The sequence below is a fragment of the Megalops cyprinoides genome, chromosome 23 (assembly GCF_013368585.1).
Source record: "Megalops cyprinoides isolate fMegCyp1 chromosome 23, fMegCyp1.pri, whole genome shotgun sequence".
In the NCBI taxonomy this organism is placed as follows: Eukaryota; Metazoa; Chordata; class Actinopteri; order Elopiformes; family Megalopidae; genus Megalops; species Megalops cyprinoides.
The window spans coordinates 8,308,180-8,335,140 of record NC_050605.1 but is presented as its reverse complement, the minus strand read 5'-3'; the positions used below and the strand labels follow the sequence as shown (position 1 = coordinate 8,335,140).

The window sequence follows — 26,961 nt, the reverse complement described above, 5'->3', positions numbered from 1 at the left end:
TAATAATGACTGTCTTCTCAAAACCTTTTCTCAAAACCTTTTCTCAAAAGCCATTTCCAGGCTTATCTCTATACACTGTAAATCCGCTTCCAAACTCTTGCGTAGTTCTGCTTGTAGTGTATGGACTCCTCAGCCTACCTCACTTACTCAACCTAAGCTTATGCATTGCTCATTGCAGGCTCAGGCAGCTGCACTCTCTTAGTTATGATTCTTCTTACAACCAAACAATTCATTTGTGGATCATGAATAGCAAATATCTGTAGGCAGGTGACCATGTGCTGAAGTGAAAATTCTCTATTTGGAGAGACTTACACAGTCTACAGGAAAGAGGCATTTCAAGGTTACTAAGCATCAGCATGTCAGTTTTTTGCCACCACCAGGTTCTTCCCAATATGCACCCTGCTTGCAACAGTAAAAGATTTGACAATGTAACCCGTTTCCACCTTGCTGGGTTTATCATGGCCAATCAAATGGCATGAAACCCTCATCCATAAGGACAAAATTGGGATGTAGGCACTTTTGCTGTGTTTGGTGAAGTGGAAAATCAGGTTGAGGGGCTTCTCTTTACATCCTGAGGGAGGCGCTAATGGTGCTCCAATCACAGCCCTCCTTTCACCTGATACTCTGCTCTGCCACAACCTCCACCTCCCTCTCCCGGTCCCGGAAAACTCATTTCATGCAACATTTTGCTCGCCTCTTTGGCACCGGCTAAGGATCCTTCATCTTCATGCAGACGAGCCGCTCCATTGTGACAAGACGCCTCTCCGTGCGGGAAACAGAATCGTTCATCTTAGAGGCTATCGGGTGTGTCAGATTTCCCCGAAACGGAACATATTTGCAGAAAACTCGGATAAAAACAGACACCGTTTTTTTCTTCCGCACAGAAGTCTCTCTGATGGCAAAAATTCCCCGCTTGTCACACCGTGCAGTGAAACACAACCAGGTGGACCTGCATGGGGCCCTTTCATGTGCTCCACATGAAAAGCCTGCAAAAGCTTGTGCAATAGGTGCCTTATGGAAACATTCTGGTCATGTAACAAGATTACCAGCCATGCATTCATCAAGCGTGCAGATGTTAACTGTCAGCGTTAATTGTGTGGGCTTTATTTGGACCTTGCTTTAGCTTTCTTTTCAAATTCTTCTTTTTCATCTCCAAGTTCTTGCCTTGAGAATTTTAAATAATTTCCCAGAATCAAAAGAACAACAACAACAAAAAAGAATGCGTAATAAGAATGATAAAGGTTCAATTTGCATTGCAATGTGTGTAAACACAGAATCTGTTTATTCTACACCAGATGTACAAATAATACTCTGAGAAACTCCTGAGAATTTTTTTGGTCTTGATAATACCACAAAATTTTTAGCGGCACGAGTTCTCTGTGACTTGCATCTAATTCTTTAGAATTGGACCGCAACATTTCACAAGCCATAGAAGTTCACCCACATAAAAATTAAAAAACAAGGGAGTAAGGGATAATAAGGGAGACAGGGCAAGAAGACAGGATTAAACTCAAACAGTTTCAGCATCCCTGTCCCTGTTGTTGGATACTGTCCAAGGCCCAGATTGTGCAGACAGGAAATGAAGAGAATAAACAGGTGCATGCATTTGACTCCTAATCACAGGATCTTGGAGGAGCACTTCTAAGTATCAACTTTCTTTTCAAAACCTGCCAGACATTTCACAGCCCATTTGTGGCGTACTAAACTCTGGGTAATTTTTTTTTGTGTGTGATGATGTCATTGGGAGAGGTGTCCGTGTGGACGCTGGGTATTCGATCCATTACAGTCAAAGCAAGCCTCACATCAATGAGAACACATTTAACCATTTACCTGGAGGACCTTCTGAATCAGGAAGGCTAACTAGTGCAATAAATCATACACAATTTCAGTGAATATTGCTACCTTTCACATCTATATTAATGTTGGCCCATTCGGATGCAGCATAACAATTTTTTGTTTCCACAAAGACACCACCATGCAGCCATCTATACAACTTACAACACTACTGGTTTAACGCGGTGTTGTCATCCATCTTTTACCATAAAGAGTTGCATCACTATACTCCATATAAACACCCCAAATAAATATACCCCTTGTCTACATTTTATTTTTGTGATGGTACTTTTGCTTTATTTTGACATTCTTTCTCCATCAACAGTTGGCGAAACTATTAAGGCAAAAAATGAAAAAGCATATGTAATCCATCTTAAACAAAGAAAAAAACATGAAATTAATTTGCATAGATATGATTGTCTGCATTACATTTGTCATACTTATTTTCATTACAAGGGGACATGCCCACCTTGGCCCTGTTTACAAAATAGCATTAAAAATAACATTATTCATCTCTTGCTCTCTTTTTGGATGAAGTGAGTGACAGCTTTACAGCTTTTACTACAACACAGGCCACAGGCTCAAGCATATTACAAAATGTGGCACCACTTAACACATTACCACAAATGGAGTGACAGTATTAAACATGACTACAGCCCAAACTTTAGCTTCACATACGACCCCAAAAAGTCACAACCTTTTATGTGACCACAACGATTCACAGCTTCTCACATGGCCACACCAAGTCACAGAGGTGGCTCCGTGGCACAATGGATAGCGCATTGGACTTCTAGCCAAGCACTGGAGAGGTGATTCAAAGGTTGTGGGTTCGAGTCCCACCGGAGTCAACTTTTCACATTACACAGCGGCTCACGTCACAGCCGTACACGTGGACACAAAGTGAGCCAAAGCATCACACATAACTAAAAAGACACGTGCCTGGCGTCATTCTAGCTTCCTTTGACAATATATATTTATCAAGAGACTACACCCAAAAAAAAAAAAAAAACGTTCCCCACAAAGGCTACTCAAAAACTCCATTAGAAATAGCCCTACGAGACTAAACTCAGCCTCAAAAAGTGAATGAAAAAATCATGACTTTTTTCTGACTCGATTACGGTGTAACAGGAGGAAATTATCCAGCCATTTACTCCAGAAAGGCAATTTCATGAAAGCGGGAGGAAAAACCGATGGCTGTGATTTTCAGCATGACAGACAATGTCACAGAGCAGTTAAACAGGAAGAGGACAAGACACGCAGTTCCCCATGACTCAAAAGATGTGTGAAAAGAATAATGGCTTATGTGCTAAGACTGAGGCTTATTATCAGTATTTACTCATCCGAGGCTGTCATGGCAAGATATATATAGCGCACATCGCATACACGACCTGAACAAGGGCACAGATACAAATTAGCAAATAATATATCAGTGATAAAGCACTACCAACAAGCTAAATCAATGTGGCAACACGTGCAACAATGTTTGGTTCACAAGTGTTTTCAATGTGGTGTGTTAGTACACATTACACTAGCATTTGCAGTGTTACAATTAATATTACAGTAGTCTGTGCTCACTGACATTTAGCAGCATTGACTTCACTGTGCTGACATCAGGATTAAAAAAAATACCACAGAGTTTATGATGTCACCTTGGTACAACTAATTTTGCATGTCTACATGCTAAGATGGCCATATTATGGAGAATATTCCCAGACTTTACACGTGCAACTTCCTTTTTAATTTTTATAAAACTGACTTTCATGCATAAGAAATGTAATTCTTATCAAATATGTACAAATTGGCCAAAAATAGTACAATAGTGTAATAGAATGTTGTAAAGGAAGTAGGTGAAGAATGAGGTGAGACTTAGCACCATGTCCAGCACAAAAATGCAGACTGTTGCTGGTATATACTAGAGCTGTAGCTCAGGGCACTACAGTGAGGGCCATGGTGTTTTGGAGCATCTCAGCTGCCTGCCTCTGTTCCCTTGCTGTTCCTGAAACCGCGTGCCTCAGGGTAAAAGCGCCCCTGACGGGGAGGCTCACGGTCTGAGAGCCATGCTTGTCAGCTTGCCAAGTCTACAGTGGAGACTGAGGCAGAGTTCCTGCAGGAGAGCACAGCATGAGTGTGAGGCTGTTTCGGGCCGTGATGTCACCCCCTTCTTGGAGTCCCGACATGTGCCAGATCTGTTTCCCCAGTGCAAGAGACCTGTGTCTTCAGCACTGTGGGTGATTCCTGTCTCCCACTGAGAAGTTTTGCTGTGATCCTTGAGGAGGTTGCGGGTTTGATGTACTCTCCTGCTGTACCAATCACACTCCCTTGACACCAATAGTCAGCGACTGTCTTAATTTTCCCCATGGAGTTACAACATGGATGGATAGTCAATCCTCCGTTGTCACCCATGCATTGGCCTGCCTCATAAATTAGCAATTAGACATGACTCACATGGAGCCCAGTTCAGACCGAAATCAGCCTTGAGGCTAGGAGACTGATTCTGTAAGCTTAACACAGAGGATCTGAGGTTCAAGGTTAAATCACAGGGTTTGTGGGTTCGGTTCCCAGCTGTGGCACCACTTTTGTAACCATGGACAAATGACTAAGTGTCTTCTTGCAGTAAATGTCCAACTGTATAAATAGCCAATATCTTGCTAGCCATGAAAGCCATACCCGATTGCTAGCCGTGCAAGTCATGACTGATTATTGAATTCTGGAACAATCTCTCCGTTTGTCAAATTGCAGCACTGAGGCCACGTACAGCATGCATGTACAGAGCTGGGTATTAACGCAAGGCAGTGGGGTGGTTCCATTTCTCTAGTGCCTTCCTGCAGGAAAACTGATGCGAGTTTGTTAACGTCCACCCATAAAAGGCTCAAGCTTGTCAAACTGAGATAAATATGGCAATAAGCCTTGGCCCCACAATTGCATGAGCTTGTGAGCACCAAAGGTCTAACAGCATATATTAATGGCGAATCAGACAAAAATACTTACCATTGAAATACACAGCACCCTCGTGCTGCTGTGTTCGATAGCTTCTGCTTATCACTTAAGACATTCTTTCTGCTGGCTCTTTTAGATACTATGCTTCCTGCAGCAAAAAATGTAGGACCAACATAAAAGTTCTCAATGGTACTCAAAGCAGTTATGAAATATGTGTTAAAAACGAACAGCCCGAACACTGAAAATAAAATTTGCAACTACTGTAAATGTATATTTAAATCCACCATGAGAATTAGGGCACTACTAAAACAGATTAGCAGAAGACAGCCTTAAGCACTATTCCAATCAGCGCAGCCTAGCTCAGGCCTGGACATACCAGTAGAGACCAGTCCAGTACAACCCAGTTCAGCTCTGACAATTTTCATGTTGCCAGAACTTTCCACGTTAAACAACAGTGTGTGCACCTGCGTGATACTGATTAGCATGACTGAGAATAGCCCTTTCCTAGTATGCAGAACACAGAGGGGGTGCGCGTAATGGATCCTGGGTCGTGGGTTGATACCACAGGTGGGATAGCCCTGTTTTAACCTCAAGCAATGTACCTTAATTCAGTTTGCCTCAGTTAAGCCCTAGCTATATACAAGGGTTACAGAATGAGGAAAATACTAAGCATATGGGCATCTACTGAGCAAATGCATAATGCAATAGTTCAATGTGCTTTTTGTGTAATAACCAAACGTCACAGAGCTGTGTGCATTTTTAAACAGATGGTGATTTAATGTTTCTCAGAAAAATCAGTTTGACTCAGTGTGGTAACAGCAGCTTAGCACGGGTAAGTATGGGCTTAGCATATTGTCATATTTGTGCTGTACATCAAACTAACTGCACCCTGACATCCATGTGATCGGTGGGTTGGATTCTGCCACATTAGACGGATGCACATGCTGTGAAGAAGTGACTGGATGAACGGAAATAAATAACCAGGTGAATAAAAGACAGAGGGCATGCACACATCAAAAACATGCAGTGTTAATGTGTCCAGCTTGTGTTCTTGCTTCTTGTGTTTGCTTTTAAACCTTTTATAATTTATTGTGTTTTGTATTGTGTTTGAAAGAGACAAAATACATATGAAACTTTTTAAATATGGTGGAGAGATGCCCATTTGTCAATACCTATTGGTTTATTGCCTTTGTGCAGATAATTGGTTTATTTGATGCTTATGATTTGCTTTTTGATTTTATTCTAAAGTGGCTGACTTCCTTTATAAGAAGCAGCATTCAGTCAGTAGGGAGAGAGCTGGCTAAGTGTGCAGTGGTGTCTAGAGCAGCTGTATAATTGAAGTATTCTCTTTTTGCCTTAGGCAATCTTTGTTTGTTTTCTGTTTGTCTTCTTTTTTTTTGCACTAGTATTTTTTTCATTAAGTTAGTTTAGTATTATTTTTGTTACTTTCAGCTGTCACAGGTTTGGGTGAATAAAACGCCACCAAGGCATCACCAAACCTTTGGTCTCATCAGTCCCCCCCGTCACCTCTTGGCTATTTTACCGCACACATGCACACACGTGCGCACACACACAGTTTCGTCCTACGCCACAAGGTGAACTGGCCCTAGTATGACTGGCTGACACAGCAGACTGCCCCTAGGTCAAGCTTCCATTTTCCAGATGGCGTAGCCGAATTCTGTGTTTGTCACACACCTTAAACTTTCTATTCATGTTCTCCCTTTGCTTATTTCTCAGGTATCTGAACACCACAATCATGATTTTCCGGAAAGATACCTGAGGTTTAGTATCAATCTACAGCTCTCGCGACAGTGCCACAGCAAGTCATATCAGTCTATGCAGTGTGCACGTCAGAGCATGGCTTGTCACCATTGAGTTCAATCATTTCAGTCATGTATACAGTCCCTCTCACAAAGCACAGAAATTGCTGTTCCGTTTTTTAGCAGTAGTCTGAATAATAGTCTCTCCCAGTACCAATCTTCCTCCTGTATCGTTTCAGCTGCTACCACTCAGACTATAGAGTAACAGCAAGTTTAATTCTAATACCATGAATATTGCATTTAAAAACGAATCTTCTCCAGTGTTACAGTTTTTGCTTCTCTGCTCAACATTTCTGAGAGCTCCTGTGCTGTGTGTGTGTGTGTGTGTGTGTGTTTCTGAGAGCTCCTGTGCTGTGTGTGTGTGTTTCTGAGAGCTCCTGTGCTGTGTGTGTGTGTGTGTGTGTTTCTGAGAGCTCCTGTGCTGTGTGTGTGTGTTTCTGAGAGCTCCTGTGCTGTGTGTGTGTGTGTGTGTGTTTCTGAGAGCTCCTGTGCTGTGTGTGTGTGTGTTTCTGAGAGCTCCTGTGCTGTGTGTGTGTGTGTGTGTGTTTCTGAGAGCTCCTGTGCTGTGTGTGTGTGTTTCTGAGAGCTCCTGTGCTGTGTGTGTGTGTGTGTGTGTGTTTCTGAGAGCTCCTGTGCGAAGTGTGTGTGTTTCTGAGAGCTCCTGTGCGAAGTGTGTGTGTTTCTGAGAGTTCCTGTGCTAAGTGTGTGTTTATTGTCTGAACCCTCAAGCATATTATGAAAGCTGGAGCTAGAAAAGAGGCGCTTGTGCAGTAAGAGGTACGCAATGTCCCTCCACGCATCTGCTTGCCATAGTTACTGAAAGGAGGGTCACTAAAGGACAGGAATTTGAGTCTTCTCAGCTCCAGCAGAAGCTTCTTTTAAGATTATTCTGAAAACTTATAGTTGTAACATTTGAAAATTTTGCATAATGTCCTGGGATCGCATGTAATGTAGTGGTTTAGAAGGCTAGACTTGCAATCAGACGGTTGCAAGCTCAGGTCTGAGGTGGGCCGTTGCAGTTGGACCCTTTAAAATGACTTGTGTCAGTAAATATCCAGCAGTATAAACGGATAACAAGCAAATACGTGATACACCCCAGATGAGGGCGTCTGATGAGCAAATAATCTAATGCAAATTGTCAAATGAGATGGTTCACAAAACTTCTTCCGATTCAATTAATGCACGCTCATGTGTTAAAATCCAGATGCAAAAACCCGACATGCCTGACTGGGAAATGCTGAGGCTGACAGTTCAAAATGACTGAACAATGGAGCATGTGAAGGCTTTTTAATGGGATGCCTCAAATGAGAAAGAGTCTGGCAACAGCATGCTAATGCTGACGTCCTATTGGCTGCTACATGCTCACATCCGCATAAAATGTTCACAGTCCATTGCTGTAATTTCACAGCTATGAGTGGCACACTATGTAGTGCTTTGTGATGCCTGGCCTTATATTAGTCACCACAGTTCATCTGCGTCTTAACACAGAAATGAATACAGTAAGGGGTGAAAGTCAGAACTAGGCGGAAGGTGAATATTTTTACTGTCAGCAGTGGCCCTGGTTGAAAATATGAATTCTCTGCTCTTGTTTATCATGTGCTGTATTTTAGGCACTTGTAATCATACAAACTGTAGGGGGCTTGGATTACACCTCACAGAAAAGATGCATGCGGTCGATTTAATTTGAGGACCGGCCCATGAGAAATAGCAGGGGTCGCCTGGTTACAGCTCTGCAACCAGAAATGGGAAGCACTTAAAGGAGGCAGCGCCTCGAACCTCGGTTAACAGGATGTGCAGCGGAGGGGCTGAGTTCATTTGTCACTCCACAGATCGGAATCAGGTGCCAGAGGTAAGGCTGTGATGGAAAAGCATTGGGAAAGTACTGTCCAAGGGCTTTCATCCGCAGAGCGCAGACAACCTGCATCCTTAAAGACAGCCCAGCAGAGCCCTGTGTAAAGGACGACCTGCAGTCTCTCAGCATGTGTCGACTCTGCTTTACCATCCCTCTTTCTCCTCTTTTCTTACTATCTCCCTTCTCTTTTTGCCCTCTCACTCTCTAAAGAGATAAGTACAAAGACTGCGTGTGTGTGTGTGTGTATGTGTATGTGTGGGAGTGTGTGGGTGTGTGTGCTCGGGAGTGTTTGGCGGTATGTGGGAGAGTGTTTGTGTTTGTGTGTGTGTGTGTGTGTGTGTGTGTTTATGTATGTGTATGTCTGGGAGTGTGTGTATGTGTGTATGTGTGTATATGGGGGAGTGTGTGGGTATGTGTGCTTGGGAGTATTTGGCGGTATGTGGGAGCGTGTGTGTGTGTGTGTGTGTGTGTGTGTGTGTGTGTGTGTGAGCGTGTACATGATTGTGCCTTGAAGAGGGGCTGGTGTGCTTTACAGTGAAGCTGTGGTGATGCACACAGGTCGGAGCTGACGGAGTCACTCACAGAGTGGGTCTCAGGTGCACATTAGTGCATTGTGATATTCACTCGCTACATCACTTAGGCTTGTCCTCTGACCCACATCGCAATGACACGAAGCACACGCAACACTGACAAAAAGCAGTGACAGGAACAATGACAGAGAGCAGTGACATAGGACCCGTGCAGAGCAAAAACTCAACACTCAACACTGTCACAACATATATTCTACATTATGACCACTTATTTAGCTCCTGTATTTCTCATGTCCTCCATAGTTCATTACCTAGCAGGTTCCACTGTAATCTGTGTCCCTATACGAGCTAAGGATGTCATGGCCCTTCAAGAATAAGTATGACGAGCCAATAAACCAGAACATTTACAGCTTCGACAGTGGCAGAGACAGAGCTGTTAATCATACAGAGCCCACTGTCTGGTCATTTACGTTACATTACATTACATTACATTACTTTACATACATTTAGCAGGCTCTTATCCAGAGTGACTTCCAGCACTATAGAACACAAACTGTTAATGTACAGAATTTCTGTGCACACAACAGTGAGCAGTGAGACTGAATAGTGACATGACAGTGACATGGAGCAGTGCATAGAACACAGAAAAGAAAAGTCTCTGATGGCCTTAACAGAACCTGCCCAGAGCATCATGACATTCAGAGAAACACCAGAGAAAACCACATTCCCCAAGATTCATAAGTAGTCATAAACATGGTCTTTACTGTAACATTAAAAGGTACAGTATTCATGCTTGTGTGTATACGTGTCTATGTGCTCGTTAGTGTGTGCATGTGTGTTATGTTGCTATCTGTTTGGTTTCCATGCTCTGGAACGTTCTGAAGCCAAGGAATCACGTGCTGCACAGAGTACAATAGCAGCTCGGCTATCTGTGGAACATCCAGCAAGGAGCTGCTGACCCAGCTCTCCCTTTCCGCCTGGTACCCCAGGCCCCATGTTATGAAAAAGGTTAACCCTTTTGTGTGTGGTGGACAGTAAAGTGTTATTTTCAAAACCTTCAAACAGTTCAATGTCAGTATTTTCTTGTGATCTCTTTCTTTAGAGCCTTATGCACATATGTGATGGTGTGCCTCTGTCTATGAGTCACACATCTTTCCTGACAGGTCATTAAACATTAACATTTGCCAGATTTCCTTCCATGTCATCAGAACCTGTTCTGAACCCCAAGGTCACCTTACTTGTGACACCAAAAAGGTGAGTCAGTTTTGCCTCAATTAGTGGCTAATCCTTGCCATTTAACTGTAATGTTGTTTTGATTAGGAATTATGACATAATTTGTATCCATACACAACTGCACATGTTTCAGCATAGGAATCCAGGAAGCCCTGTGTGCAAATGCCGAAATGCAACCATCGCTGTGACAACTGATTAATGCTAATAATAAAAAAAAAAAATCTGTTGAGAAAGCAAGATATGTAAGGAAATGAATTTAAATCTTAAATAGTAAGAAGAACACAGCAAGAATAAACTATGATTTCTGTTATCACAAATCACACAGTTTTTTTATACTATTTACCCTCAAGGTTGGTTTTCATTCTAATATTTTGTCATGTACATGACTGATTGAAAGATTAAAACAAGCCCAATTCTGTATGTTTAAATCGAAAAACTAGACAGAACAAGGATTTTTTTTTATTGCACATGGGCAAGACGGCTAAAGCAGAACGTTCCATTGACTATTTAACTGTGAGTACAAGAAAAACAACACTAGGTTCCTGTGAGACAATGTAGCACTAAGACATGATTTTCTTTATTAACAACAATCTACCGCTGTCACAAGCTGGCCTGCTTGAATCAGTACTGTAGACTCTAGAAAATGTGGCTTAATACCCAATACAATTTTGACATGAGTGATGAATTTAATAAAAGCTAATTACTTGCCAAACTAGCAACCCACAGTGCCATGCCAGCTTTCACCAAAACAAACCTGTTTGTCCCACTGCCCATTTGTACTAATGCATTTTAATTGGCCTGGCACCACAAAATACCTTTTATAACACATTATATTCAGAACCTTACATGATTTGCTCACACCATAATTTGGAACTTTTGTGCTGTGCATTTACTTTTCCTGAGATGCCAGACAGCCAGTGGTCTCCTCCTGGTGAGTGGAGTTAAAAAGCAGTCCTCTGCCCGCTGAAAGGCCGATAACCATTTTGCCTTGTATGCGCCCGCACGTGCCCACAGGTTACATGCTTTTCAAGGGCCTTCAGAAATGCTGGCACGCAGATCCAACTTGTAAAAATGCCATGGCTGCATTTTACATAATAGTCCCGAAAATAACCCAGTCTGTTCCCCTGTGCGTGCAGTTGCATCCATGCATATTCCCAGCGCCCCGGCCAGCTGACGAGTTAGGGGGCCATCTGTTTGCAGGCACCAGGATTATCCTCAGAGGTTCCCGAGACGCACGTGGAGCGAACCCCCAAAGGGGTGGTAATGGGGGCACTTCCCATCAGGCCCAGAGCATTTAAGCCTCCCCAGGAGAGTGTGTCTGAAGTCATAGGCAGTTCTACGACTCCACTTCCCCTTATTTAGCTAGCTGTTAGCAACCACATCAACATTTACACATTTACCATTACACAAAGAAACTTTCCTCTGATTGTTGTACAGCCACAGCTGCAGTCTCCCATCATTTTCAGTGAATAAGTGTTTACTCTGCTCATTTCCCCCTCGGAATCCTTGATCAACGAGGCAATAAATTAATAATTAGTAAAGGAATTAAATGGCCCAAATATGCCTTGAATTCAAAGTGTGTTTCTAATCGTGTCCAAAAAACTTGCTAAGCAGTTATGATGATTGGTCAGAGTAAGGTTTGAATCGGTCTTTACGATTTATTGGTTCATTGCATTGACAGTCAGGACTCTTAGACAGATTGTCCAATGTCCTTTCCAGACGTACCACGTCAACCTGCTTAAAGAGTGGAGGCCACGTCCAGAACCAGTGAGTCAGCAGCTGTATGTGAGAGCCATTAGGGAGGAAGAGGAAACATTGGAGCTGTACTTCCCAACAGGCTGTGGGGCACCACCAGTAGACCTCTCTCACTTGTCCACTCACCAGCAGAGGGAACTAAAGGCAAGGCTGGTTCCAGAAATCATCCAGGAGAGACCCGGATACCACACACTGGTGCAACACGAAATCCGGCTGACAGAAAACACACCAGCATGGCAAAAATGGTACAGGATCCCAGAGAGGTTGCTGCCAGATCTCAGGAAGGAGGTAGAACTGAGTGCAATGGGAGTCATCAAGCCATCCTCCAGTGAGTGGTGCAGCCCGGTGGTGTTGGTACCGAAGAAGGATGGGAGCATCCACTTTTGCATCGACTTTCGCCACATCAATGCAATCTCCAAATTTGATCCGTACCCAAAGCCACGCATCGATGAGCTCATTCAAAGACTCGGGAAGGCCATGGTGCGTGAAGCGCATGGGCATGCTTCCCGAAGGGGAGGGCAGTGTGACAGAGTGCTGTCACTACAGTTGAGTATGCGCTCTGACTGCCATACTAAAGAGCCTGGCTCTTTGGCGTCGTGGTCAAAGTTGCATGTACCCTGTAGACCTGGGTTCGAGGCCAGGTGGGGTGACAGCTCTCGCCCTTCGCTACAGTCCTCATGACTGAGCCAGGACACACACTGCACGCTACACTCTCAATATCGTTATCTGGCATTGAGAGCGTCTTCAGACGCAGACTGAAGACCCATCTTCTCACATTGCATATTGGTTCCACCCAAATCCCTGCCCCCTAACACCTGCTGCCTCTCGTATTTTATATTTACTTTACGTGTAGTTTTCTGAAATATTTTGTGTTCTAGGGGCTGATAATATACTTGGCTTCTCTTGTCTAGTCAGGTCGCACAAGTTAACCTGTGGTAGGGCTTGAATGGTGTTAATCGCACGCTCACTGGTTTGGGAGTGTTGTTAGCCTGGTCTGACACTGTTGCTCATTTAACCTGAATGGATACACTTATGTTCTATTGTGCTGGAATCGCGCTTTTTTTTTAGTCTGTGAGGGGAACACTTAGCTTAATTGCACTCAATGAAAGAAAAGCGTTTTGCGGGGTAAATACAAAAACAACAGGGCCAGAGGCAGTGCGTTGTGGGCCTGAGGCAGGAAGTCTTCAGGCAAACACTGGAGTGTGAGGAAACTCTCTGCGGCATACTGATCACATTCAGATCAACAGTGGGTGTAGCTATGATCATAAACGATGCAAAGTAAACACACACCTTGGCATTACTTTGACTCAAAGACAACCACAAATAAAATCAAAATACATTTTTACTAGATAGCTGGTAAGTTTTCAAGCTTAATAAACAGTTAAACAGTTTTTGGATGTCAAAGTTTGAGGCTCTGGTCAATATCAGGGGATCGTGGTGCGTGTCAGTAGCGCATAGCTACTTAAAAACCAGTTTAAATGCTCTGTGCTGACATTCATGCAGCACGCTAAATGCCTGCCGGCTTTGAATGCTGACAGACTTGAATGGGAGAATCTTTCCTCCCATCAAACTGTGATTAAATCCCCTCATACAGCCGTGACAGCAACTGTCAAAGTCTCCCGCTGTGAACGCCAGTTAGCGTCAACGATACCCGTCAGTCAGTGTCAGGGAGTTGTCAAAACACCCCAGCTGACGGGCCAAACATCAGACTCTCGGTGTCACCAGCATGTCACACGTGCTCTGCTTATTACACATGCAGATGAAATTAAGGGTTATGTGGTCTTATCTTTCTGATGAATCTTACTCCAAACTCACGGGCACTGCTGAAAGGCAATGATATTCTCACCTTATCTGTGCTTCGCTGTTGAACTGGAGAAGAATGCTGTATCCCCCTCTGCATTTCAGGAGGGGAAAAAAAGTTAATCAGAAATTAACTGAAGGCTGTGCAGGATTCATCGGCTTGGCCAGGAAAAAGGGGTCCTTTAAACCTGCTCTCAGTCCGTTGATAAGGGTGAAAGCACCTTATCTTTTTTACTTTTATAATGGATCGTGATGGGACTTAATGAACTACTGGAAAAGTGATGTCCTGTTAGCCCAAAATCACGTTAGCCCAAGTGTACAGTGAGCAGGCTGAGGGGCTGAAGCAACACTAAAATGCTCATATAATGCTATACATGTAAAGAAGCTGCCAATGCTTCTCACAAAACAGAAAAAAAGGAACAAACGTACAAAAAACCGATTTGTTTTAAAATGTGTACCAATGAAACTCAGCCTGAACCACAAGCTGTTCACAATAGCCTCCCAGCACCCACACACCTGTATTTAATGTGCCTCTGATTAGGCAGGTGCGGTCAATTAACCAATGGCTGGCTTCACACACACATACATACAGGTAATTACAATGACAAACATTTACACATTTACACACTTAACAATAAATAGATATGGATTTGAAATGATCTCCTGTTGGTGGGTTTGAATTGAACTGAAGACTAAGGGCCCTTGAACATTTAACGTTAACAATAAGCATTCCATTTCTAGGGGACAGATAAAGGCTCTCCTTCACAATACAATTCAAACATTTTAGCATGTATTGAAATGAACACAGGTATGCAGCACAATACTTTTTCCTCAGTACCACATACCACCATTCTTTTGAAAGCTAGGCAGTTTACTTCAAAACCAGCAATGAAATATGGAATTCTACATGGATTTATTTGTATAGCAGACAAGTTTACCCGAGGTGATTTACATGCCCTTGCTTCCCTTACATATTATTCATTCCTACTGCTGCATATATTTACTGAAGCAATTTATGAAGTACAAGTGCTTAAAACAAACACCCAAGCTATAAGCTATCAACCTTCTGCATCAACCTTCTGATTAAAATATCAATTCCTCACCCCAAATGCCACACTGCCAGCCAGTTCTACCAAAAGGCCTAATTTTTTTACTTTTGCCATCCATTTTTTTCATTCTGCTGTTAGAGGTTCACAGCAGCATGTTCAGAAGAGAGGAATATCAGCCACAGGTGTGAAGAGTGAGACACGTTATCCTGCAGCAGTAGCCGAGGCCTTTTATGTGTTATCTCCATGTAAAATTTCCACTATTTTAGAGGAGTTTCTTGACTGTCTGCTCCTGGGATGAGGGAATAATTATCCAATGATTTTCCCCCAGTTGGTCTCTTTTATATCTTGTTTTTTTTTTTTTTAATTTCCTTTGGGAAATCTGCAATGCTGTATCTATAGTGTTTTGTGACAATCTGAATGGTAAAAATGCACTGATTTCATTTGATTCAGTAGCATCATGGCAGCTAGTGCCCTGGTCTCTGACAGTGGAAGTGAGACGTGTTATGAAGTTGCCACTATTTTTAAATACCCGATGGATGCGAGTTTCCAGCTCAGGTGGAGATAACCGTGGTCACATGGGAGGGCACAGTCCTGCACACCCCAAACACTGAACACCAGAGACCAACGGGACATAGCTTGTCTGGTGCTCTGGAGACCTGGAGACGTTGGGTGCACAAACTCTTAACCCTCAGGTGTTGCAGCATAAAGCTAGTGGACAGATGCTTAAGACAGGATACTTCTCAGTCTGGAAAGGGTTGTGTTATTTTGGTTTGGTCTATTGTGTAGGTATAGATATTCCCAGCTCAGCATCAGGTCTTTGCTTACATGTGATCTTTCCCAGCCACAGTCCAGGACCAATGACTAAATTCCCTGCACTATTGGTTTTAAAGCCATCAGAAATAAAAAAAAAAAAAAAGTAGACAACATGCTTTTCTGCTTTTACCCTATTCACCCAGCAACAATTGTGACAGTTACAATAACCAACCGGACACCTCTGTGTGATATATAAGGCCGACACTAATGTTGACATCACAATGCTTTCCAGACTGAGAGCTGACATGCAACATCAACAAGGCAGCCTGTTGCCAAGTGTCTACAGGACACCCAGCTCTGGGCGGCTCCCAGGCACCTTCACACCTGGTGAGAACCAATAGGAGAACCTCCCGTGGGAGAAAATCATGTGACACAGACCTGTGGTCCCGCACGGCACTATGGGGGTAGAACAGGTTCCCTGTGGGCGAGGAGATTAAGTCCCAGACAAAGAGGGAATGTGAGGCTGTAGCACCCTCAAGCACAGTGATGAGTATGTGAAATTAGAAATTCATGTGCACTGCTTTATGTCATGACATTATTTGCTACCTTGTAAAATGATTACGTGTAGTGCTTTATTGAAATATTATCTGAATCATTATAATGTACAAAACGTGTCCTACATTGAAAAACTTTATAATATAATATTAACTTATATAATACAGTGCAGTGTATGTAATTATGACAACAGAATGAATTTGTTAATATGTGTAATGAGACATGCTCATCAACCAGCACATGTATGTTCATTACAAGTTTCAGGTCCCTTTGTTTAGGAAAAGAGCTATCAGTAAACCAATGGCAGATGTACAGTACATTGCCAATACTGAAGGTTTCATGAGCAGAGACTGGAGTTGTTTTGTTTTTTTTAACTTGTTTTCTTGCATGCATTTCAGTACTCCAGCAGCAAGAGGTCGATATAGCCTCATTTTCAAGCCACTTGTTAAACCCTTATCCCATTAATCATCTACAGTAATCATTTCATTATCACAAATTATGCATATAGTCATGAAGATTGGCAGTGATGGTTATGGCTTTTGACACTACTACTTGTTGGATTCAGTGTTATTCTATGGCAACAAATCAAAATTGTGTAACAAACTGCAATGCTGCAATTAAAAGCAGTGGTTATAAAGGTTATAAAGGATATGTTTTTTGTTTTGAAGGGGTGCAAAGAAACTGACTTTAGTAACAGAGTGCGGTAACTTTGCAAAATTTAAGTTATTCAGAGCAGGAGTATGTGAAATAATCAAAAAAGCAGCATATTAATGTCCTATACAGTTTTGAGGGAGAAAGTCCTGTGTTCTAAATTTTGTGGTTACATTCAGTTGGTGTGCCTTTCTTTGCCTTTTCTTCTAGTTTCTTTTACCTTTCTTCATGAATTAACAATGCTTTGTGAAAATGAAGACAATGCTGTACCCACATGGCTACACACTTGTCTCAACATGGACAGAATCAGACCTCCGTGTTGGGGAAGTGTGTAGCCATGTGGGCGCAGCATAGTGTTGGCTGGGAAATAATTTTTTGCATACAGTATTTGTAGCAGCCTTAAGAAATTTATGAACTGTTTTCTTCATTTTATCCAGGTTGTAAGATACCATGAGCTTTTCTGCAACCTTGTTGAATGTTCTAATACACTAGCAGTTTATTGTCCTTAAAATAATTGAAGGTTTTATGGATTCGGACATTACAATTTTGAAAACAACTCGATCTGATCTTGTCATCGCGTACCTCAGCTGGAAAGAACTGAATCTCCAAACCTTAAATGTTCTCTAACACTGTCTTCAGCACAACTCAGTTGTAATATCCATCTCCATGTCCAAAAAATTTAGATAATTTTTGATGTATTTTGAATAGTACTCTGTAGCACAATACAAAGTGCCCTATCTTGTTTTACATGTCTTGGGGGGAATTTTATTCATGGAGAATAACCTTTCTATGCATCCCTTTTTTCAGTGCATTTTCTTGCTTGGACAGTCATTAAAAGCTTCTTTACAGTGGCAATAACCTTGTCAACTTTCGGGAAACTATTTGATCATAACTTATTTGCAGGTGCCACTATTGGGGCATTACAAGTCAAATTCACTGAATTTGGCAATAAACCTCAAAGGATATCATTGATCATGTAGCTTGCATTGTCACATTTTCAAAAACATGACTTCAAATGCAATATAACATTTCATAGTGCAATCTATCACTAAGGAGTAATTCACAGAGTTTATATACATTGTATGTGCCAGTATAACATTATCTGCCACAACTGATAGTCCTTGCAAAACAAACGAAACATGTGAAACACAATTGCCTTGCACATCTGTTGATTCGTTAGGGGCTACAGAGATGCTGTCAGATGTTTAGATCACTTTTTTTTTTTTATTTTGGTTGCCTGCCAGTCAGAGGTCCATGTATGGCAGATAGACTTCATGAAGTTGGCTGGCTGATGATATTGCCCTGCCCATTATTACATGCGTGTTTAAAACTGCACATCATGTTGGATGATCCACTTTCAAGGGTAATATTTGTGCAAATGAATGCATCTGTAAAATCATGCACAATATTCCCTCTTGCTCAAACCTAAATTTTCTTTTTTCTGTCATGCTGCTCTATTGTTAGATTTAATGTGTGGTTTAATGATATATTGCCAGTTGTGCAAAATAAATTCCGTCCATCAGTATTGAGTCTCAGTCAGATATTGTTGCGTTCTTTCATCCCAAGAAATTCTTATTGACATTATTTGAGCGCCCATGTTTCATCTGTGTCTGCTTTACCCATAACTGGATCAACTAGTTGCACCAGTGACCTCCTCATATTTAGCTACTAAGGGTGTACATGGTATTGTGCCTGTGCTGATTACTCCAAGGCTGCTGAGATTTGACTGCTTATAGGGAGGATAACAATTCTATTACAAAGCCACATACCGTAGGACACGTGAACAACAAAATCTCCAGGCCCTATTTACGAAGTAAAAAACTCCCCAGCCACCTGAAGAAATACCAGAATTCCATATACCTACATGAAATCTCAGTGTTTCTAGTAAAAACTGCATTAGAACAAGTATGAAAACTACATTACCAAAGCCAGTGGCAGTCAGTACCACTGAAAATTTTCCCTCTTCAAATACAGAACAACAGCACCGAGAACAACCGTGTAATCTGTGATTGGTGGAAAATTACTGAACTGACTGATAAAATTAGTTGTCCTGAACTTGACTCACAAACTCCAGAAATAGTAGAGGGCCTCTATTTTGGCGAGTATCACCACATAGAATAAGTGCTCTGTACCTGTGAAACTACTTTGCAACAAAGACTAAAATACACATGTCAACATACTGTAAGGTGCCAGTTGTTATATTTCTTTATCTGCTGCATGGCTGAGCATTTACAAGCAACGCAATTCTATTAGACTTCAGCTGCCACGCTCCATTGATGCGTTTAGGTTTTCTGAGGACAAATAGCTCTGCTGGTGTCACGCAGGAGGAGGATGCTAAACCACAGTGCTAAATTTCCTTATTTCTGCATTGCTGCCCTGTGCTTCCAGTGCTCTTTAGTAGATTCAGTATAATCACGTTGAATGCCACTGCCAATCCCGTTGCTTGATAATGAGTTAAACCTCTTAGAGTGAGACCAGCTATTTTTGTATGTATTTTAATCCTCACCCATATCCCCATTCCCGCTTTTAAATAACATCTGAAAACTTCTGAAGTATGGTGTGGAAATGCATATCTCTCGGATATCATTGGAGAGAACACATTTGTGGCACTGTGGAGAAACAGTAAGGGCTAATCAAAGTTTAGTCTGTACTGAAATACTGATAAATTATGCAGGGAAAAAATATGTTTACACTTTTTCAATGCAGTTTCATTCATACTTTATAACGCAGTTGGTCACAATGAAACCTATTTTTCCTCCCGAAGTGAGTAAGATGCCAGGAAGAACTGGAAAACATTTGGAGCTGGTGAAAAAAAATATAAAATACATCTGTATTTCTTTTATGCCTCAAATAACCAGGTCCCTTAGCTTGATTTTGATGCACTAGTGCGACCTGCAGAAATGAGTTCATCTTTCAGTTTGGGAGGCTGGATTCAGACCTCCTCTGCAATCAAGTGGGCCTGTTGTTGGGGTCAAGGACAGCCAATGGAAGGCTCTAGCAGAGCGAATGAAACCTCCAAATGAAAATCTCACATGCCTTTGGATAAGGTGCCTGTCAATCACTCTAAAGTTCAGAACAGTGGTGATAGGCTGTACATACTCTGTGAGAGAAACAACTGACTGAAGCATGTCAGATGTGTCAGAATGTGGATTATTTGACATTTTGAAGGTACAACATTACAGTTCCTGTTTTTCTGAACACAGCTCTTTAGCTGAAGCACAAGAGCAACGGTGACGGATTAGGGTCTAAGTGAGGTGTGGGATTCCCCCACCAGTGGGATTCCTGGTGTTTGAGAGAAGTTATGTTTAGAGTGGGGGAGAGGGGACAGGAATGATGATGCATAGGGACCAGCTACGCACAATTAGACAGACCCTGCTGCAGTGGCAGGGATCCCTGTGAATAGTGCAGCTCCATTGCAGGCTTACAGTAGAGGAGTCCTCATGCAGAGAGAGAAACAGCAGAGGAGCACTCTGACACGTAGACACGCTTCACATGAACGCCACAGAACGGCGCCTACGGTTCGGACCCCTGGCTGCATGTCTCCTGTTCTGTTGACCGTGACCGGTCATCTCCCCCAGGCCGCTTGCCCTCCACTCCGTGGTCGGCCAGGCGCGCGATTCCCGCGCGGCGCGGGAGGAGACGGGCGGCCGTCTCGCGCAGGTTCGGACGGGCTAAAAATAGCGACGGGAAGGACGTGAGCCGCCTGCCTGAGAGAGAGCGCAGCGCCGGTGGAGTGACGGGCGTGCGCTGGGAGACAAAGGGGTGCAGGGAGGGAGTCTTTATTCTTACAGGTCTGGAGACACCTAAGCCAGAGGAGGAGGCAGGAAGTATAATGAGAAATACAGAGGTGAGGTGGGAGATAATGCACCTGTAATCTCCCACCGCAGGGGTTCACAGTGAATACCGATCCATTCACGTGGCTTTGCGAGGAAGGCCCTGTAATTTCCTGGTGCTGTTTAAAAGCACATTCATTCGTCAGTGCTGAACGGACATCATTAAAAATCCCTTTCTTTCTTTTTTTTATTTCTGACCTGGAGAGAACTCAAGAAACTGTTCTTTCAGGATAAGACGATCTTAATTGCGGCATAATTGTGTTTAATCGCACAGAGAAATTTTAATGGGATTCCTCACGTCACAGAGTTTTGTCACCGCCTGATTCATTGTGACACAACGAGCATTAACACAGTGTCTGCCAGTATGAGTGTCAGAGGCTGGCCCTCTGGCTCTGTCACATGGAAAGCCACCTGTGACATGAGCACGCCACCGCCACCCACCTCTCCGCCTGCCACGGGCAGCTGACCACCCCTCAAGTGCCAACCCCACAACCGCCATTTCCCCCGGGCATCTGGGGCCACGTCCAATGGCATGCGACCTTTCACTGTTTTGCTACATTCTTTTGTCTTCCCCTGTATCCAGTGTTACAAAATCTTGGCCACTTGTCAAGAGCGTTATGTCATTTTTAAACCAACATCCAGTCAGATTAGAATGAGGATGTGGAAGAATCAAGAAGAAAAGCCTTTACCTCAACTCGACAGAGGATGAAAGCATTCAATAATTATTTTGAGGGATGGTGAGTCTTTTATTCTGCCTAATTGTGGAGAAACTTTTGCAGCACAAACGTCCTGGAGAACATTCAGAGATTGGGTTTTATGGCATTAAGTAACCAATTTGGCAGCGGTACGACTGGGAATTTTTCAAGCAAAACAGACAGAACATAATGTGGAGTATCATCACCTCTAATTAAGCAAACCCAATGCTTGTAGACACCCGGGAAGCCTCTCAAAGTGCCAAGACACATCAGGACAAGAGCTGTGTGAAATATGCTCACGCTCAATCTGAACCTATTTGCCCAGCCCTCTTAGGAATGCACACAAAGGACAGGATATTGCACAGGTCCGAGTTCAGACAATGTAATCACAATGTACTGTCACACCACTATATTGATTCTCGAGACTCTCAACAGAGGGTGGTAAACGAAAAAAGCTGTGAGCTGTCATTACATAATTCATTTGCTTACATAACTATACCAACAGCTATATATAAAGGCAGTGTCCCAACAGGACTGAAACCTGTAGCCTTTGGTTGAGATGCATTTTTTTTAACTCTGAACTAAATAGAGATGCAAATACCCATTCAGTTCTGTGTCCTGGCAACATTGCAAGCTTCATCAACAAAAGCCATTATTCTTGCTTTAATGCCTGTTTATACGAGCAGAAAAAAAGCTAGAATATTATTTTTCAGTCTGCACTGACGGGGGAAAAGTGTGCTGTATTGTCGTGACTCCCGGCCAACGTCACACAATCATACTGCGAGCTGATTGGCCAGCGGGGAGAGAGCTCCCGCGGGAGCCCCCTGGCAGAGCGTCAGCGGGGCTCTCTCGCTCGGTCCGAGCGTGCCGGTTCAGGGGGGAAATCGTGCCGGGGTTTCCCGCGCACTCAGCCTTCCGCAGGTGTAAAAAAAAAAAAAAAAAAAAAGTAGCACCTGTTTGACAGCCCCTTCAGAGTTTCAAACGCTCCGTGCTTCTGGCCCCAAAAAAAGGAAAAAACATTCTGAAGCAGCTCGCGTTGCGTGGTTTTCAGGATCAATACCAATTCCTCCGAATCCCGCTCGAGTGCGCTGCGGGATCACGTGTCCGAGGTGACTGGATTCAGAGCTGATTAAATAACGAGGGCAGCGGAGTTGTAATGAAAAGTTAATGTAGGTGCGGTCATGTGACCAGCCTCGGAGCCCCACTGAACTACAGAGTGTGCTGTGGCTCTAATGATTACCTCTCAGGGGCTTTACAACAGCCCTGCAGAGCAAGCTCATTAAAGCCTTTAAAAAGAGCTTTAAAGCAGAGATGTTTTTCTTCTTTAAAAAAAAAATTAAAAAAAAAAAAACCCTGGCACAGCGAAACAGTACATGATGCATACAACAGAGGCTGCCAATAATACCGGAATAAATCATTCAAATGTGCTGGATCTTTTACAGATTTATCTGCAAAAATTAAAAGCAATGTATAGAAACTTAGAGTACCTTCAAAAATGCACAAAGAGACCGAGATAGCACATATCATCACAATACCACCCCCAAGCTGCTGGCTCTTTAGAAGAGGACGATTGTAGATTCTCATCCTGCTCCAGGTGATACAATTACATCATTAAAGGAAACGGTTCCTCCAAACTGATGTGCTAAAAGCCCTGAGCAGGGGGGACCTAAATACCACGTTCTCATTAGCGTTCCAGAGTCTCCAGGACAGCCCTCCGCCTGCCGCCACCCCACGGAGTCACTGAGTGTTAAACTCTGCAGGAACATCTGGCCTGAAACACCTGAATGAGACCCTGCATCGGAGCGTGTGAACGTTTGGGGGGGTGCTGAAGTTTGAGCACGTTCAGAGAAGCCTTCCAATTCCCCTAAAACATTTTGCAGCATTCCACAAGCCAGGTTCACACTAGACAAGTTTGCCTACCAGGGAGCAGGTAACAGTGCAGCCAATCTCCCCCCCCCCCTTGCATAATTTCCTAATCCCGACCACGTCCAGCCTCATGGGGCTCAGGAGCATTCAGCCTGGCAAAAGCCTCCAAGTTAGAGAGCCGAAAGAGTTAAAGCGGCGCTCCCTGAATGGGATCTGGGCTTAAATCGCAGCGCCGTGCCCCCCTCCCCTCCCCCGCCCTCCAACCCTTTCTCCCCTCTCTCCTTTTCTCACGGAGTCCCCCCAAGCGCCGGCCGGCTTTCGGCTGTCAAAGTCAGCCGCCCGCTGCCGCCACCACGCTAACAAAGGGCTACGCTGCCACCGGCACAGGGGATCGGCAGATCGAGGGAGCACGCGCGCACCAGGGAGAGAGAGAGCGAGAGCGTGAGAAAGAGAGAGAGAGAGAGAGGGAGAGAGAGGCACGAGCGGGATCACTCACGGTCTGCTGCAGGTCCGGGATCCCTATGCGGATGACGACGGCATTGCCCCGGGGCTCCTCCATGGGTCCGGCGGGGGGCTTGTCAGCGGCACCCCGGATCGTGTCGTAGACGGCGTCTTCTCTGGAGCTGTCCGAGTCCCCCTGGTTGCCGTTGGTAGCGCACTGCCGCTGCACCTCCTCCTGCCGCTGCTGGTCGGATGGCTCATGTTTGCTGGCTGCCGGACTCAGAGGCATGCTCTGTGAGAGGGGTTTGGCTGAGCGCACTTCAGAGTTCTCTCATCACAGCACTGGGGGGGGGGGAGCGGGGGGGAGTGGGGGGAGAGAGAGTGAGATGAGTTAGAATTGATAAAAGGAGGATTAGAAACGAGAGGGATGCAGGGATGGAGAGCGTTGAAAACCAAAAAGAGATGAAAAGATAAGAGTGAGAAGGAAACGATGCAGGTAAAAATGGAGATATTTGCATTGTTTCAAAGGGGATTCATATAATGGAATTCATATAAGTAAGAATGCAGAGATTCAAACAAAAATGTTTGGGGTCAAAATACAAGGAGGAATGAGAAGAAAGAAGGAGAAATAGAAATGTGTCAACTCTTATTTCTGAGAGAATGTGCATTCTGGATAAAGGATTCCTCAGGTTTTTTCAGAATAACGCAACATCAGAAAATATTGCTTACCAAGGCTTTAAATCTCTGAGAACTGCTTTTGACATTGTTCAGTGCGTTCTTGACAAGAACAACAAGATCAACAATTTTCAAGGTTTACTGAGATCAGTCGATGAGTCTGAGGTCCACAGGGGATTTGCAGCTTTCTCTGCGGATCTAGCTCTGTGATAATGATGCAATGCATTCCAAAATGTGAGAATAAGCACAAATTTGAGCATCAAAAATAAATGAAACAAGGACCTACGTATTATTCTACAATGTGATTACCTAAAAATCCCCCCCCCCCCCCCAAAAAAAAAAAAAATCTGTTATAAATCAACCCAGATGAGAGATTGGTTTGCACATCCAGACTGTGTCATCCAGTTTGGTCTGTTAAGCTGGAGGGGAGGCACATTACAAATCAAGTGAGGGTCACAGTGGGACGGGTATATGGACAAACAGTAGCAGTTGTGCGTTAAATGGACTGGCTCGCTACCCCGTAGGATTAAAGCGTGCTTCACGCTAGTAACATGAGGAAAACCACAGTGTGACAATGGGACCAGCTTTGGTAGTTTGGGCTGAGTTAGGGACATGAATCACACTGGCACAGGAGCTTAGAGTTTACCCATAAGGTCAGCAGCTTTTGGTTATCTTGGCCACTTCTATGACATTTACATGTTGTAATTTAGCAGACGCTCTTTTCCAGAGTGACTTCAAATGTGCATTTAACAAAACACCAAGACATGTTGAATGAAAAAAGGACATGTATATGACTCAACATGTCAAGCGATATCTCCATTTTTATGAGAATGAAGAACTACAAAACCACAAAAAATGGTAATCCTAATGCTAATTCTATTAAAAAAAAAAGTCCTTAGGCAAACATACTGAACACTCACACACATCCATTGACCTGGGGAGGTGTTTGGTGCTAAAATATAGATGAACATTTTCCCTGGAGTTTCAAATTCTTACTGATTTATTCTCCATGATCCTGCTTTATCAAATAGATATACTAGTTAAATGAAAGCTAATGACTTTTTTCAGAATAAAGTCCAAGGTTGTTCTTAATTTATGACTGTCATTGGCACTAAACACTAAACAGCCCAAGGCTTCCACTGGACACCAGAGAACCTCCATCCATCTACCATGGTCAGAAACCAGGGGACCAGATTGAGGAAAACTTGCCAACAAAAAAAAAAAATAGTGGTCATGTTGTACACACCAAGAGCTCCTTTCTAATATCCCACTGATTCAAGGTCGCATCACACCTGAGGGACCAGATTTGCTTCGCATTACAATCCATATATGATCTGATGTGCAGAATCTGACATACACTCCCTTATCAGCGGACCACATGGTCACACCTCCTCTTGCACCTTCAGTGATGTCATAGTGCTTTAGAGCGCCAATCAATGGCAATGGCCAACAGCCATTAACCTTCACGCCTTCTGCATTTTCTCTCTGAGCGGCACAGAGAAAGTTTCATCTTTTTTTGTCTCTGTGCTGTCAACAGCTGGAACCCTCTCCCTCATGCCTTTTCAGGAGGGAAACAACTTATGTGAACTTTATTTCGTCAGAAGTGTCACTTCAGAGTCTCTCAGACACGCACACACACACACACACACACACACACACACACACACACACATATATAAACACATTTATCAAGTCTGGTAACAAGCATAGCTCTAGTCAGTGATGCCTTTGCAACTGAGGCAGCAAATCCCAGCAAACAAGCACAAACAACTGGAAAACAGCTTAAAGTGTACATTACATTCCCAGAACTTTAGCCACAGAGCGCTCGCCTCACAGTTCAATCGCACTGACAGAGAAGCTACATCTACAACGTTCTGGCTGGAAAATCCCAACACAGAGCCTGCTTTTAACAAACCAGAAGACATGTCAGAAAGACTGACCTTTATCACAGCACAGACCTCTGAGAAACAATGCTGTCGGCATTTATACGTCTTGTTCTCTTTTTGCGCCATATCAAACAAAAGAATTTAAGGCAAGAGGAAGAGAGTATGTGCACTTTCCACAGTTAAACTGGCATTAAGCGGCACCGTGGGTTCCTGTGCGAGAAAAATTACACCCAGAGAAAGTGTTGGATTGGCAGTGTCGGGAATTTAAAAACTAGCATTGCACAGGCCATCTGTTGCTAAGTGCTTGGTATGACCCAACACTTTTCCCCGGGGTTCGTTTCTAATAGTTTTTCAATTGTTACCAAGAACTTTCATTTCATGCTCCTGCTGAAGTATAAATGTCAAATAATAACAGAAGTGTGAGCTACAGCAGTGGTCTTTTTTCAAAGACATGCTCCTTTACCAGTGCTTTCCCCATGGCTTTTTTACATAAGAGACCAAGAGCAATACATTTTGCATTTGAAATCATTTTATTGGTCAGTGCTGTTGCCACTCAGCACTGGCACGCTGTGGGGGTGATCTAAGTACCCAGAGGGTAATGACAGCATGACTGTAACATGTTTTCTCCATCACGCCTTGCTGTGTCACTCACAGCGCACACCGCTGGAGGTCTGAGAAGCTCCTTGTTTTCAATGATGTCTTCTGCCTTTTGCCCTGAGCTACAAAAATCATTTTGAAAAACCCACCTGCGGCAACGCGGCCCTGGTGAAATATCATTTCTGAGTTACATTATTACT

General features: G+C 43.4%; 1 protein-coding gene and 1 non-coding gene across 3 annotated transcripts in view; one reads left to right on the top strand and one right to left on the bottom strand.

The window, feature by feature from the left end:
• LOC118770124 (SH3 and multiple ankyrin repeat domains protein 3-like) overlaps window positions 1-26,961 on the bottom strand; it is a 289,110-nt gene that overhangs the window by 192,644 nt on the left and 69,505 nt on the right. For both annotated transcript variants that reach the window (XM_036517579.1, XM_036517580.1), the window contains exon 3: window positions 23,659-23,945. In XM_036517579.1, the coding sequence (XP_036373472.1) occupies window positions 23,659-23,892 (234 nt within the window). In that variant the 5' untranslated portion in view covers window positions 23,893-23,945. The remainder of the gene's footprint in view (window positions 1-23,658; window positions 23,946-26,961) is intronic.
• trnar-ucu lies at window positions 2,590-2,681 on the top strand. Its single transcript is given in 2 exon segments — window positions 2,590-2,626; window positions 2,646-2,681. It is a non-coding gene; the product is annotated as a tRNA-Arg (tRNA).